Source organism: Pogoniulus pusillus, chromosome 25, assembly GCF_015220805.1.
Source record: "Pogoniulus pusillus isolate bPogPus1 chromosome 25, bPogPus1.pri, whole genome shotgun sequence".
In the NCBI taxonomy this organism is placed as follows: Eukaryota; Metazoa; Chordata; class Aves; order Piciformes; family Lybiidae; genus Pogoniulus; species Pogoniulus pusillus.
The window spans coordinates 13,345,147-13,361,265 of record NC_087288.1 but is presented as its reverse complement, the minus strand read 5'-3'; the positions used below and the strand labels follow the sequence as shown (position 1 = coordinate 13,361,265).

At 38.5% G+C, this 16,119-nt stretch overlaps 1 protein-coding gene across 1 annotated transcript in view; it reads left to right on the top strand.

Annotated features, from left to right (window-relative positions):
• Window positions 1–16,119, top strand: part of USH2A (usherin) — a 411,816-nt gene that overhangs the window by 284,594 nt on the left and 111,103 nt on the right. The window contains exons 41-43 of the mRNA XM_064164511.1: window positions 9,016–9,350; window positions 11,543–11,665; window positions 14,527–14,690. Of these exons, the coding sequence (XP_064020581.1) occupies window positions 9,016–9,350; window positions 11,543–11,665; window positions 14,527–14,690 (622 nt within the window). The remainder of the gene's footprint in view (window positions 1–9,015; window positions 9,351–11,542; window positions 11,666–14,526; window positions 14,691–16,119) is intronic.

Below are 16,119 nucleotides of genomic sequence, written 5' to 3'. Positions count from 1 at the left end.
GGCACGTACAATCTATGTAGTGTTGAAATCAAATTTGTGGAATTTGCTTGTGCTGCACCATGCTCTTGTTCAGTGTCCATGATGGTAGCTCCTAAACAGAGAATAAAAAGCAAGCTGTCTCTGAAGGAGACCGTAATCACCTCTTGCCTTCGAGAGAGCTGTTCTCCCAGGTTAGAGTGGAAAGTATTGGAAGGGAAAGATTAGTGAAAGGCTCTTTTACCAAGGCACGGTTGCAAATCAATACAGGCTTTCAGTTGTCAGTGCAACCAATCCTTAAACCATGAGAGCAAATATTTACTTCTAGTGAAAACAGAGAGAATTTACAAAAAAAAAAAAAAAAAAGGGAGACATATTTCTCTTCCTTTATTTAGTCATGGATTCAGTAGAAATTATTTGAGGATGTGGAGAATTCAAAGTGCTCCACGATAGTACTCACTTGAGTATGCAGCTTGTTTTCATAGACCAAAGCTTTCACTCTGCAAGGAGGAAAATATCAGCTCAGCAGGTCACTGTTGGCATAAACACTTCTGATGTGTATGCGCTCCTTTAACATTTAGTTTTAATCAGAATGGACTGGTATCTTTCCATAACATTTAGCTAGCTTTCTTCTGCAACAGAAAGTGTGAAGCTGGCGATAATTTTTAGAGTACCCATTTCTGTGACACCTGCATGATATTTTTTAATATTTGCTGAATTGATAATGTTCCTGGTAGCAGAGTATACGGTGCAATAAACTGCTTTTGTGGCTGATTAAATGCCAAAGTGAAGTGGAGGTATTCAGCAACTGCAAAAGCCGTTTATTTAGTATATGCCAATGCCGTGAACATTATTCCTGTTACACAAGATTTGCTATACCCTAATGTACAGAAGTATAAAAGAAATTGTTTCCTTTTCTTGTGAGGGTTGCAATTGCTTTGCTGCTTCCATCTCACACTTCATACCAATACGACATTCGGGAATGTAGCTAGGCTGAGTGACTTGACAAAGAGGCTGGTTTACACTGCATAATTATTTAAAGGAGTTCTTTGTGAAGGAAAAGCCTTATGTGCCTGGATATGCTGAAATAAATACAGTGTGGAAATTTTCCAACTTTGACTATTCAATTTTTGATAGAAAGACTCCCCTCTCGTTGCTATGGTTCTCCTCTGAGGGCTTTGGACTGTGGAAAGCAGAAGTCTTGATTATTGTCTTAACTGGAGACGTGCTGATGCCTGGGTTGTTCTCCCCTGCTGACCGGTGCCACCAACTGCATGACTTATAGATAAGGACCTGTATCCATTTCCTGTCGTTCTTTATGTAATTTTATTTCTCAGGATAGAAGTTACCATGAGCTGTACATAATGGGGAAAAGGAATTTTGTTTTCTTATTTTGGGTACTTAGTCTATAAGGAAACAGTTTTATTCTGCCTGGAGGAAATAAGTATCTCACTGACAAATAGTTCTTGTGCCATGCTATTCCTTCACGATAACATCAGTTACAGAAACTTTCTGCAATTTGATTAGATACAAATGAGAAAAGCAAAAAAAAAAATATTTAATTGACTTCCCTCTTAATGTGTTTATATTTTGCATTCTAGAGATGAAGGCCCATGGTGATTATGTAGCACCAAACTGTCGTTGCTCTTTCTAATTTATCTGTTGATTTAATATCACACCATTGATTTTCTCTGGATTGCTTCTTTTTCACAAGTATTTCCTCGTGACTCCTTTGACTTTTTTAGGCTTTTAAATTTCTTTGTCATTCATATTTGTTATTACCCTTAGAGATGACAGTCACCTAATTACAGTTCACCTGCCATTCTTCTCTTTGTACAAAGTGATAAATGTTTCTAGTAGCTATTTCTCAATTGTGGCTGCTAAAGTGCACATGCATGTGAGCAAACACAAGTAAGCCTCTGTTTTTATAGTTGTCTTCTGTTCTTCATTAGCACAAAAACTGGACAGAAGACTACTAAATGCCTATTGTTCTGTAAATAGGCTGTGACTAAAGTACAAAGAAATGTTTCATCTCTATGGAATGGGTACCACTGATATTTTAAAAACTCTGTAGTTACAGTTTGAGCATCATGTACAAAAAGGAAAGGGGTTTCTCTATCCATTTTCCTTGTGCTCTGGAATGACAGTTATAGACGTGTTCCGAGGTTGGTTTTCGTCTTACATGTTAGTGTTTGCTGTCCTATGAAGTTGCTTCTGATTACAGAATGTTGGATGCAATGGTAATAGCTTCATGGTCACAGAAGTCAGTGACTGACAGTGACCCTTCAGTGTTTTACATCTGCAGATCACTGTGTAGTAGAGACTGAAACTGAGAAGACCCTTCCTGTTTTCCAGGTTAAAACCTCTGTTGCTATTGCAGTCTCAAAATGCTTCAGACTGCAGCTGTCTTGAACATAATTTTGAAAATGCTAACAATCCTGGTGCTTAGGCCTTGTAGGCTAAAGGCAGATGCAGGAAGCCCACATAGCACCTTTGTGTTAGGGAGAGAAAAAAGTTTGGACTTTATTCACTACACTTCCAGTTTTATGTGAGTATGCCTGGTGCATTGGGGAAATTGTTTAGGAGCAATCAATCCTTGTGTGAAGATTGCCTTGTAATGCTGCTAAGGTCAGTGAAACCTTGGTTTATTTGCCACATAAGTGCTGCTTGAGCGACTTAGGGTACTCCAACACCCATAGGAACAACCTTAATTTGCACACTAGAGGTTTTCCACATTTTAGGACTGTGATTTCTTGCACAGCTTGCTCATTTGGTGCAGATCATACAGTGGACTGAACTAATCAGGGTTTCATCAGCATGATCCCTCTGCCTTTGATACTGCTTGAACACTTTTCTGTACTAGATGTTTAGGATCATAAATAAATATTCTTTCTGTTTTTCCACTGCTCAAGCTAAGTGTTTCTAGACGTTCTTTTGGTAACAGTCTTCTACTGTAAACTTGATTGTGCCGTTCTTCTGTGATAGTGTTTGCAGAACTTGGATGTAATTCATGTGCAAAGTGTATGAGAATAATTACCAGTGACCTCTGTCAGGATTTGCTTTTCTGGTATAATACTGGCTCTTGATTGAATCCCACTATAATTTCTGTTAAGAAAGATAAGAACTCATGAGGAAATTTATCTCCCAACTTCGTTTGGGAAGGGGGGCTGGGGTTTGGCAGAGAACTATAGTCCAGTAGCTGGAATGCAGATTTAGGGAGCAGGTCTTTGTTTTCAGTTTTGTGTCTTTCTGATATGTGACTTAGTCTGGGATTTAGTCTTTTCATCTGTAAAACTGGAAAAATAATACTCGCAATATGAGACTTACAATGTGCTTTGAGACCAACAGTGAAAAGCTCTCAGTAGTGTATTTATTACATTCCGTTTGTAGATGTTACAAGCAGTAGCTGGGAGAAATGAGAATAAAATTAAGCCAAACATGCTGATTTAAAAGCAAACTGTTCAAACCAGGCCTGAGCTAGTAAAGTAAGTTATCCATGTGCCAATGCCTCTCTTCATAGAGCTCAGAATTAAACTGCAGCATTCCAATTGCTATTGGGGAAAAAAATAAATTACTTTCCAAGGTTATAACTGTTTAATGGGGGAAAAATGGCTAATTTCTGTCTCTTTAAATTTTGTGGTGGAGAAAATAAGGTGCTTTGATCTTTAAATGACAGCTTCCAGAGTCATTACATTGAATCAGTTAATCTCTCCCAGTAGTTACCTTATTCTCTCTTCCTCATGGGCATCCGCTTTCATGGTCTCAGTGCTGAGCTTCAAATCAATGAACAAACTGTTACTGCTTCCAACATAGACTGTCTAGTGAGCTTTCCTGCTTTCATGCGTTGCCAAGCTCTTACCTCAGACCCTGGCACATCAAAGTGGAGAAGAGGTCCGGTAGTGCCATGCATGTGTTACCCAGGCTGGCTCAGCCTTCTTCCTTTACAATGAATGAATGGGTCGGGCAGTCTCTCACCTCCTGAGGAGAGGTTTATCAGAGAGTGTATATCCTGTCTTTCCCAGATGACACAGTAATTCAAAGCAGGTCAAGTGACACAGCAGTGACTGAGTTTCCTTGGTCATTCTTTTATCTTGCTAAAAAGAAAAGCAACTAACCAAAGTGATAACTGATGGACATATCTTTGTATGAGATATCCATGCTTAGATAAAAATAAGTTCCATTCTGTGTCATGCTGCTCACCGAATATTCTTTTTGTTCAAGATGGTTTTCATTTATCTTAGGAAAACAAATAAACAAAAGGACATGTTTTGAGTGTGTCCCCATGAATCATCTCTGTTATGTGCAGTAGAAGGCATTTTATCAACTAGTACACAGGAAATTCTGTGAAGTCACACCTGGTGTTGTGGTTAGCCTGGATAGGCCAAAATAAGCTGGCTTATTTTGTAGACATGTACTGGCTTGCCCAGACATCTTTTTCTGCTCTCCCTCAGTCTGCTATGGGGACAAGCAACCATGGAAAAGAGGACAAAGAACTTGGAGCCACTGAGTCTAAGGATCATGACTTGCCCAGACTTGTTTCACTCCTGTGGTAAACAAGGTACCCGTGCTTAGCTTGTCCCTGCTTCATGCAAGGCTGATATTTTTGCCAAATTTGAGTAAAGTCTACAGTTTCACCTAATATGGTCAGTCTTGGCTAACTGCTATTCTGATTGGCTATTCTGTGTTCAAAAGCCATTAGTCTCAGGCTGAGTGGGTAACATGTGCTCTGCCATTGTATTTGTGCTTGCCTGCTGCTGCCTGCTACTATTGCTCCCTGCTTCTGGCAGTGTTGTGCCTTACAGCATCCTGAACTGCCTGGAAACTACTTGCCTAAATGCCTCCACACCATTGGCCTGCATAGTCAGCATGACGTTATGCTAAGACTGCACACCTCAAAACATCCTGCCTACGCCTTAAAGTCTCCTGCCAAGATGGGAAGTCCTGGAGATATGCAGATCATCCAGAGAAGCCAGGACCAGGTTAGAGATAGTCTGCCTCCTTTCCCCAGCAGCCTGTGAAGCCTGGGAAGAATCAGAAGCCTGACAAGACAGTAACAGAATTCTCTGAAAGCGTTTGGGTACTGTCTGAAGATGTAGCTACCCCCATGAGTTGGGAAATAATATTTTGTAAGTAAATACTCAAACTCTCTTGTAATTCACCATTGCCTTCTGCTATAAGCAGAAAGAAGCTCCTTGAGTCCATCTAGTGGACAAGTGGTGTAATTAACTGCAAGCGGTATACTGACTGCAAGAACCTTCTTTTCCAGGTCAATTAATGTTTATATATTTTTGCAAGTTATTTCTAGATCTAGTTATTCCTCTGTATAATGTTTCTATGACCGTGCAAAGAACCAATTATTATTAAAATCAGTGGTCAGGGGACTGAGATTCCTGAATATCAAAACTAATAAACAAATACCTCTCAAAAAGTTTTTGCCATATAATGCTGTATAAAACTTAGCAGCTCAGGAGCTGTGCCTCTGGAGCAGCATCTGTTTTCCTGCCTAAATTATTAATCTGTGCCTTTATGTTCAGTACACACCTTTATGTACATGGTGAGAATTGTGCAAGTTCTATTAGAGTAGTTTTGTGGGTTTAGACTTAAAGGCTGAGCATCTAAAATGTAATGTATTTTTAAAAATAGTCTCCTCTCTTCCAGGGAATAAACTTAAGATTTGATGTTTTGTACACTTTTCTGAAAGGTAGTACTAGGAATTTTCTGAAGCATTTGACATACAGTTTTTATTAGAAGCCACCTTGTATTAAGCAACAACTAAGAAGGGGTTTGTGCTGATAACAACAGATTTACTTTATTAGTGTTATCTTTAGCACTTCACTGAGGCAGAATTCTAAGACAGGTGCTACACTTATCTTGACTATCCCTTTGGTCAATAGAGATCAGCTGTCCTGGCTGTGTAGCCTCCCAGCTTCCTGTGCAGGACTTGACTCTGTAAGCATTGCTCAGCAACAGCTAAAGTATCAACACTGTTGTCAACACTGTTTCCAGCACAAATCCAAAATACAGCCCCGTGCTAGCTGCTGTGAAGAAAATTAACTCTCTCCCAGCCAAAACCAGTCCATGCTTGCACTTGAAAACATTTTCTGGTGTCTATGCTAATCATTCATTCTCCTGTGCTTCCTCAGCATATGGCTAGATCACATCAAGTACTTCAAAATAGATGTTTTGCTCCATGTCTGTGAGAATGGTACAGAGTTAATTCCTACCTTTTGTGAAATTTTGCATTGCTTTATCATTTTTTTTAGTTGTGATTTGAGGAGAGAAGTAACAGAAATCTGAACATAGCACTTGATAATTAGCCAGAGCTAAGCCTTTCCTATTTGGGCACTAATAATCTTGTTTGTGCTGTCTTTACTCAAGATCACCCTGTTTCTAATTCTCTGTTTAATAGTATTCCAGATTCTGTTATCAAAATCCTTCAGCTTTCTCCAGTACTTTGCTGCCAGGGTTCTTACAGGTCTGATGGCCTAAGAGGTCCTTTTGTACCTAAGATATAACATTTCCTAATCCTCAAGGGCCCTTCAGTAATCATTTTATAAATCAAGCTGCTCTGTTTCTGCAGCCACGTGTAATTGTGCAGGTACCTTTTTTTAAAGATGCATACTTTGGAGGCCAAAGAACATTAAGGGAAAAGTTAAGCTTGTTTTGATATGACTCTTTAACATTACCTTTGTTCATTTTTGTTCATCTAGATTGTAACCATTTCTGTGGTCTTTGTAATTTTTGATTCAGTCACAGAATGGTAGGATTTGGAAGGGCCCCAAAGCAGGTTCACTCAGAGCAGGTGAATCCTTACTTATTCCATGACTGGGAAGGAAACAGTTTTTATAGATGAAGTGGGTCAATAGAGAGGAAAACAACCTCAGAGATGAGCAAAGTGAAGCTAATACATTTCCTACATTGGTACTTCTAGGGGGAAGTGCTCTTACACTACCTTTATGAAACTTCAAGATTTTTAATACAATTCATAGAATCAACCAGGTTGGAAGAGACCTCCAAGATCATCCAGTCCCACCTAGCACCCAGCCCTAGCCAACCAACTACACCATGGTGCTAAGTGCCTCATTCAGGCTTTTCTTGAACACCTCCAGGGACAGTGACTCCACCACCACCCTGGGCAGCCCATTCCAATGCCAATCACTCTGCAAAGAACTTCCTCCTAACATCCAGCCTAGACTTCCCCTGGCACAGCTTGAGACTGTGTCCCCTTGTTCTGTTGCTGGTTGCCTGAGAGAAGAGACCAACCCCCACCTGGCTACAGCCTCCCTTCAGATAGTTGTAGACAGCAATGAGGTCACCCCTGAGCCTCCTCTTTTCCATGCTAAACATCCCCAGCTCCCTTAGCGTCTCCTAATAGGGCTGTGCTCCAGGCATCTCGCCAGCTTCATTGCCCTTCTCTGGACACATCCCAGTATCTCAACATCTCTCTTGAATTGAGGGGCCCAGAACTGGACACAGTACTCAAAGTGTGGCAAAGTTGAATGTCCTTGTGACAGTCTGATGTCACTTCCATCATGATACCATGGCAAAAGGCTTTTAAAACATGTGGAGAGCATCTTTGTACTTTATGGTACAGTGATTTGAGTGTGATTCCTCACTGGAGCTGGTAAGAGTAAATATATATATATATATATATATATGGTAATATGACTTTAAAAAGATGCATTTTTTTAAAGTCTCACCTAACCTTAGTGAGTGTAGCAGTACCTATATATCAATGACATTAATTCTGTATGTAATTTCCAGGGGTTTTGTGATAAAGTTTTCTCATCATGATTTTATAATTCTAAAAATGGAAAGTTTTGCCTGGTCTTTGATACTTACCAGTATAATTTATTGCTGAAAAATGAAAGAGAAAACCTGCACATTTTTTCTTAGGAAGAGTGTGGGCAAATGTTGTTTCTTTTAGGAGTTAATGCAGTTACATATTTCTGATAAATGTACAGACACAAAATAACATTTCTTTTTACTCTGCAACTAATAGAAGAGCACACCAGGTAATAAATTACAGTGGTATTTATGATAATTAGTGCACTTTTGTTGATGCATCTGAACATCTCGTGAGGCAGCAATGTGCCCTTGTGTCCAAGAAGGTCAATGGGACCCTGGGGTGCATTAAGAAGAGGGTGGCAAACAGGTCAAGGGAAGTTCTCCTCCCCCTCTACGTAGCCCTGGTGGGGCCTCATCTGAGGTACTGTTCAGGTCTTGGCTCCCCAGTTCAAGAAGGACACAGAACTTCTTGAGTGGTCAAAGGGCTACAAAGATGATTAGGAGACTTAGAACTTCTCTCTTAAGAAAAAAGGCTGAGGGACTTGAGATGTTTTAGCCCAGAGAAGACTGAGAGGGGATCTTATCAGTCCTCCTGACACCCACTCTTTACATATTTCTAAGCACTGATAAGATCCCCTCTCAGTCTTCTCTGGGCTAAAATGTCTCAAGTCCCTCAGCCTTTCCTCTAAAGGGTAGGTGTCAGGAGGACAGGGACAGTCTTTTTTTCAGTAGTGCCCAGTGATGGGACAAGAGGTATTCGCACACAAACTTGAACATAGGAAATTCTTCTACTGTGAAGGCTGTAGAATCCTAGAACAGGCTGTCCAGAGAAGTAGGAGTCTCCATTTCTGGAGTCATTCAAAACCTGTTTGAGTGCTGTCCTATTCTAGGTGAACCTGCTCTGGCAGGGAGGTTGTACTAGATGATCTCCAGAGGTCCCTTCCAACCGCAGCCATTCTGTGATCTCACAAAATTTGAGTGGAATATTCATATTTTACTGGTGAAGATAAATAGTAGATTTTTTGGTGGCTCACTAAAGAAAGCTAGATTTCTAACTGATATATAATATATATAAAAATAAGATTTCAGTTAAAGTTCACACACAAAGTCTGTTTTGATGCAGAAGGAAAGGCACATCCTCACTTCCCAGTTGTATCTATTTGTAGCATGTTGTGTCTGTGTTTCTGCACTCTGCTGTAAGAATTCTGTTGATATACTTTTTTATACACTCCTATTTTTTTTCCCTCTCAGGTCTCATGGAAACCTCCTCTGATACAGAATGGTGAAATTCTTAACTATGAGATTCGCATGCCTGATCCGCGAATTGTCATTATAGGAAACACCACCTCAACATTAAGTCATTTGGTGACTAATCTTATACCCTATACAAACTACTCTGTTACTGTAGTTGCTTGTTCTGGAGGTGATGGCTTTCTAGGAGGCTGCACAGAAAGTTTGCCTACAAGTGTGACTACACCTTCAACTGTTCCTCAGAATGTTAGTCCATTGTCTGTGACTCCAATCAGTGAGTCATTTATTGCTATTTCCTGGCAACCACCACTCAGGCCAAATGGTCCTCATCTGAGGTAAGCTTAAATTGCAATTGAGTAGTTTCCTTCTCTTTACTGAAATCTAGCTCAGAAAATTTGGAGCAATGCAAACTTTATGATGTTATCTCTTAGTTTCTGACTTTCTGACATTACTCTTTGGGGTTCAGGAGTCAATGAGTGAAGTGTAACTCTTTCTTTGGACTTAATTAGGGCACACTGCAAGTGAATGAAATGATGACTGCTCTGCAGTAGATTTTGAAGCTTTTGGAGAGCAGTCTCTGTTATTCTGGGGTTAACAACACAACAATTTTACTGTAGATTATTGAAGTCATTCAGCACGACCTACATCTGCAGACTTCGTTTCTTTCATGGTGTGCTATGCTGCCCTCAACAAGAACAACCACTGAAGCAGCTGCTCTGTACAGCATGATGGAACAAGAAGTCTGCAGCAAGCAGAGCAGCAGCAGCTGCCAGTGGGAGTGATTTACACATGATCACCGTTCAGTGTTCAAAAAGATTTTGGTGTTTTTCATGACTTGTCTATGAAATATATTGGACAGAATATGCCAACAGTGGTCCTAATAAAGCTGCAATGATCTGTCTTTGAATTCTACTGACACTGATGAACTACTCATGTGAGAGTTGTTGTGGTATAAAATCATCTCAATGCTTTTATAATGTTGAAGTTTAATCTTTACTATTTAATTTCTGAGGTTATACTCCCAGCCATTATTTGGTTTAGCATCAAAAGGTGACATCATATTTGTTTGTACCTATCGAGGATTGTTCCCAAAACTTGAGGGCAAAAGGCTTTGGAAGTTATGTATGTTCATTCTATCTGCCATGCAGCATGGGAAATCTCAGCTCTCATGTAAGAGAGCTTCTCAGTTGATTTGTGGCTTTGAAGCAATGCAAAGTCAGTGTATGCAGTACTTATTTCACACTCTATTAATTCAAGACCTCAAATCTGGAATGGCATTGACCAACATTTCATCATCAAGGATGATCTTAACATGGAAAAGATGTGTCAAATATGCTGTGGTTAGAAAGATCATTTCAATGCTCACCAAGGCATTTTGCAGTATGCTTATAAACCAAAGGAAACATTTTCACAAATCATAGAATCGTAGAACAGTTTAGGTTGGAAGGGACCTCAAAGATCATCCCATAGGCAGGCACACTTCCCATTAGAACAGGTTGCTCAAGGCTTCATCCAGCCTGGCCTTGAGCACCTCCAGGGAGGGAGCAGTCACAGCCTCCCTGGGCAACCTGTGCCACTGTCTCACCACCTTCACTGCAAAGAACTCTTTCCTAACGTCTAGTTTGAATATTCCCTCTGCCAGTTTAAACCCATTATCCCTTGTCTTGTCATTACAAGGGGAAAAAAAGATAAAGATTTTGAACATACCTATTATAGTATTTATTCCTTTATAATTTTCTATGTAATCCCTAGAATGGTTAGATAATGCAAAATCTAAAATTGTCCCTTCTAGTTTGTGTAGACATTTAGTGATTTAATCTTTGCTCAATTCCACAAAGGTTTTGTTTAAAAGATGCTGAAGAGATGGATGGAAGTCATGTTTTCAAATCAGGCAGTTTCATGGCTGCTATTTAGAACAGATAGAGGAATACAACTTCAGATACTAATTAAGACCAGGATTAAATAGTTTGATCTTCCAATCTCATATTATGAATGTCTTCCTAAATATCAAGGTGCCTCGTTAAGGTCTACAGATAGAAGAGTTAACTCATTCTGTGCTTCTCTGTCACTCATAATTTGCATTGGGTTTTTTTGCAAACATGTTGCGCAAAAATGCACACATAAGGTGCAGCTACCAGTAAAGTAGTAATAGCAATATTTCAGCACTCTTTCAAGAAAGAGAGATGTCATTTCGTGTTCTGGAGCAGTCAGTACATAACAGATGGCATCAGTCAAGATACTGTTTCTGAGCTATATGGTTCTGATCTTTGTAGAACTTGCTGTAAATCAGTAAATAAACTCAGTCTTTCAGATGGAAGTGCTTCATTTTCCATTTTCAAAGTATTCTTTTTAATAATTGAATGCTCTAAATCATGAAACATTAAAAAGAATGTTTATCTCTGAAAGTTTGCAGCTGTAAAAACAAAATAATATGTGACTTTAAAAAAAAAGAAGAAAGAAAAGGGTTATTTTTATGTAAGAACATTAGTTGAGATAATCCTGGTGTTCTGCTTGTCTTTTGTGTTAGATATGAGCTCCTGAGACGTAAAATCCAGCAACCACTTGCATCAAATCCCCCTGAAGATTTAAATCTGTGGCACAATATTTACTCAGGAACTCAGTGGTTTTATGAAGATAAGGGTCTTAGCAGGTGAGATTACAAAAACTATAAAAACAAATTCTGGCATTTTGTACAGTGTGTATTTAATAGTTCAAAGTATTTATTGTGTCTTTATGTAGTGAACATATTAATTATGTAATGAAATATTTTTTGTCATCATCTTTGGTATTAATCATTTTAATATGCAGAGATTTATTATTAGTCTGTCATTCTTGACTCACAGATTGTTTTGCTCTGAAACTCAAATAAAAAATGAAGATATTTTTGAGATTTTAGCATTGTTATGCTGGTTAAATTAAACCAGTTGTGTATACGTATGCTCTAGATTGGTGCATTGGCAAAGTCGTAGCCCAGGCAGAACAAATGTTTGAGAAGTAGCATCTGGGAAACATTTGAAAGTTGTTTTCATCATTGTTTTTCTTACAGGCTTTTAAAAGTGCAAATTAACAATTGCTTTACTACCTACAAAGACAAGTAGTTATCACACTCTCAGCAGATCTAATTTAAGGATATCTTTGTGTCAGTTTCATTATAGTTGAATGCAGAATGTTGAGAGTGGAGAAGTGGAAGATACGATCTGTATCTCACTATGGAACAGACCTACTGTGTAGTTTAGAGCAAAGCATTTGCTCTTGATCAACCTTAGTTTCCACATTTTGAAGTCATGGCTTGTAACAGAAGAGTCTCAGTTGATTCTTTGTAAATGAAGTCTCAGGAAAACATTCAGGAGTGGTTTAAGGATGTTCTCTGTGGTTGTGTGCTGGCATGCTTTAGGAGGGCAGCATGTCAGGCATTCCCTCTCAAATATCTGCATGTTGCTTCTACTTCACAAAAAGCTGTGTGAGCATCCCTCTTGAATACAATTAATAGAATGTGGCCTCTGCTTCTGACTGTTGTATAGGCTGAAGCAGGTACTACTGCCTCTGGCTTGCCATTGCCTGCTTGCTGGAAGTCACTGCTCATTTTCATCCATTGCAATAACTAATCATGAAGCTGTTCTACCCAATCCTGCTAAAATGTCCACTTTTCTTTCAATCGTTTAGGAATTCTACATAGTTTCCTTTGGTTTTAGATTGGCTCATTTTGGTAGTACTGATATGTGCTGTACTTACGCTAGCAGTTCAGAGGAGAAAATATATTCTGACGGAGCCTCAGTGGCAAGTAATTAGGCACAGTGACCTTTTGGGTTGAATGAATTATGGCCAGAAAAGTATGCCTAACCCTTGGAGACACTTGAACACTTCTTTTCTGGAGGGTTTTGCAACATGCAGCTATGTTTTTGCAGTTAACTCAGGACAAATTTGTGGCTGGAAAGAAGATGTTGCAGAAAGACTGAGGCTTTATTTCTCGTAGGAAGAAAATCCATATATCGGCATGTATTTTCCTCCTGAAGGGAGTTTGTGGCCAGGTGGGGGTTGGTCTTTTCTCCCAGACAACCACCAACAGAACAAGGGGACACAGTCTCAAGTTGTACTGGGGTAAATATAGGCTGGATGTTAGGAAGAAGTTCTTGCCAGAGAGAGTGATTTGCCATTGGAATGGGCTGCCCAGGGAGGTGGTGGAGTCACTGTCCCTGGAGGTGTTCAAGAGAAGACTGGATGAGGCACTTAGTGCCATGGTCTAGTTGACTGGATAGGGCTGGGTGCTAGGTTGGACTGGCTGATCTTGGGGGTCTCTTCCAACCTGGTTGATTCTATGATTTGTGTCATGCTTTAAGCATGTTTCAGAATTAGTGGGATTGCTTGTAATTATTTTTTTTGTTCCTGACCAAAGTCTATGATGATTTTTTTTTTTCAGATGGTTTCTTCATTTCTGGTAGGATAAGCCAAACTTTTAAATTTTCATTGTTGGAAATACGGACAACAAAAATGAATCTTAAATTCTCATCATTGAATTGCAAAGCTAGATCCTGTTGGCATTTTTATTGCATGTGTGCTACAGTGTCCAAGAAAATGCTGTGTGTCCAGAGGTGACAGAAAATGCAGAGATGTATGTTTGTCAGTGGTCTACAGTGCATATGGTTAAAGCTGGAACTAGTGAGGTCCCATTAGTTTGTTTTCTTTCACAGTGGCACTACTAAAGCTTAGATCTTTTGAAAATTAGAAGGTTGGTTGCAGAATATGAGTTGCTACTGTAAAGTGAGTGACTTTTTATGGTGAAATCTCTAAATATTAGACATTTCTTGTATGATACTGTTGTGTGTGTTTATAGATGTCTATCTCAAAGTGGTGCAGCTTCAGTGAAAATTTGAAGGTTTTATTATGATGAGATTACATTTGAGCTTATGAAATCTCTCATAGAATGCATTAATATGCCATTCAACACAAAGAAATTATGGACTGACAGACATTTGATTTACAAAATACACTTGAAGTATTTAAGAAATCTAAGTTGAGTATACAGAGTTGTGAAGAAAATTACTTTATTAAGTGAATTTTTATTCCTATGCACTCTTTTTCAGTATGTTTTTGAGGTGGGAGAGTCCTAGCTGTGTGGTGAATCACTTCTACAAATGAGACTGCAAGTTAAAATCAGTAGGTTTCCCAAAAGAGATAAAAAAGCCTCATTTGATTAAATTCTGATCCAAATTTTGGCAGGTTGCCACTACTGTAATTATATATTGAATTGAGCTATAATCTCTCAACACCTCAGAAGCTGCAACTATGAAGAAGTGATGTGTTTTATTTTTGTTACTGTGTTAATCATGCTGAATTATTAAAAAATATATAGACTCCTCTTAGAGAGTCTTCATTGGTGCAGACCATGCAGCTGAATTTTTGAGACCTGGAGGGAAGAAACAAGAGAACTTTGGCACAGGCAAGAGGCTTACAACAAATGTTTTCTATGTCTGCATTTTTCCATTCCATTGAATTATTTTTAACATGTCTTAGGTACACAACCTATGAGTACAAGCTTATAGTGCACAACGAGGTAGGATATACATCAAGTGAAGAAGTGATAGCTACTACATTAGCAGGATTGCCAGAGAAAGGAAGTGTCCTCATTGCACGTGCTGTTAATCATACTGCTGTAGAAGTGGAATGGTCAAAACCAAGTAAGTGTACTTAGTATTTATTCCAGTAGCTAGATGTTAACCTGTCATCACTTGCGTTGCTCTGCTTTGCTCTCTTAGGAAACACTGTTCTTATCTTGACTTATAATATACCTAAATGCCCTTGAAAGGAGGGGGGGGGGAAAAAACAGGGGAAAATATGTGCACGTGTTGCCATTTCTCAGTCAGGTTGGTATTTATGACATATTATTTTTGCAGAAATTGAATAGTGGAAGTGAATAAAGAGTTAATTCAAACTCATGAGAAATCTATAAAATAGTAGTACACAGAATGCTGTTTTATGCTATATTTCATCTCTTTGTATAAAAATTTGCATATACTTCCCTTCAGAATGAGAGGATATCCTTTCTCTCTCTTTTTGCTCTGCTCCTTAAAATTAATTTAGGCAATTTCTGTAGTTGCTCTGCTAATACTGCAATTGGGAATTTCTTCAAGACCTACATGCAAATGGTCTTAGAAGGACTGGGTGCTGATTTGCAACAAATGTAGTCCCTTTATTTTATAATTGCATGCCTGAAGTAAGCATGCTTATAAAAGCTGACAAATGTAATAGCTCTGAAGCAGCTCACTGCAGTTTCATTATCTTAGTAATCTAAACCTCTGACCTTCTAGATGTAGGTAATGCAATCTAGTTTTATTTTCATTCGTACCTTGCAAATTTCCTCCATATATGTTTGTGAATGTGATTGTTAAAAACCAAGACAGGACCATTCATTATTTGAAAACCTTATCATATTTTATTACTTTTTACATTGCAGTAAGAGTATTTTTTATTTCAATTTAATTTTTTTTCATAATATTGTTTTTCTAATTATTTTCTTGGAACTTGGCAGTCCTTAATATAAGTTGCCTTAATATCCATTCTAAGAATTCTAAGATTTTAGGGCTCTCATCTGTACCACTTAAAATAAAAATAATATATCACACTTGATTAAGAATATTAAGAATATTATTAAATCTGAAAATATCCCTTTGGCTTTTATGAATACTCTTTCCTAGTTAGCTGAGTCTTGTTCTGTGGTACAGTGTGTCATCTAAACCAATATGTATTAGTGCTTCAAGTTTTTGTCATAATTATTCTTTTTGTCTTGATGCCTACTGGAAAAGCAGTTACCTTTGATCAGATCTGAACTTAAACCATTTGACAAAGGACAGATAAAATAACAGACTATATCTGAGTTATTAAAATGGAGAAACAAAGCTTACCTGGAATCCTCGTTTATCCACCAGCTCAGACCAGTGAATGTCCTTCCCTGTGTAGCCAGAAAGCCTTGGTGATTTTAACTGTGTTTCATTGGGAAAGCTAGTGCTGGGCAAAAGACATTTTAGAAAGAAATGTGATAAACTGTTTTTTCCCCTCTAAATAAAATGTTTCTGAGTCTATTACAACATTACATGTAGAACATATTAT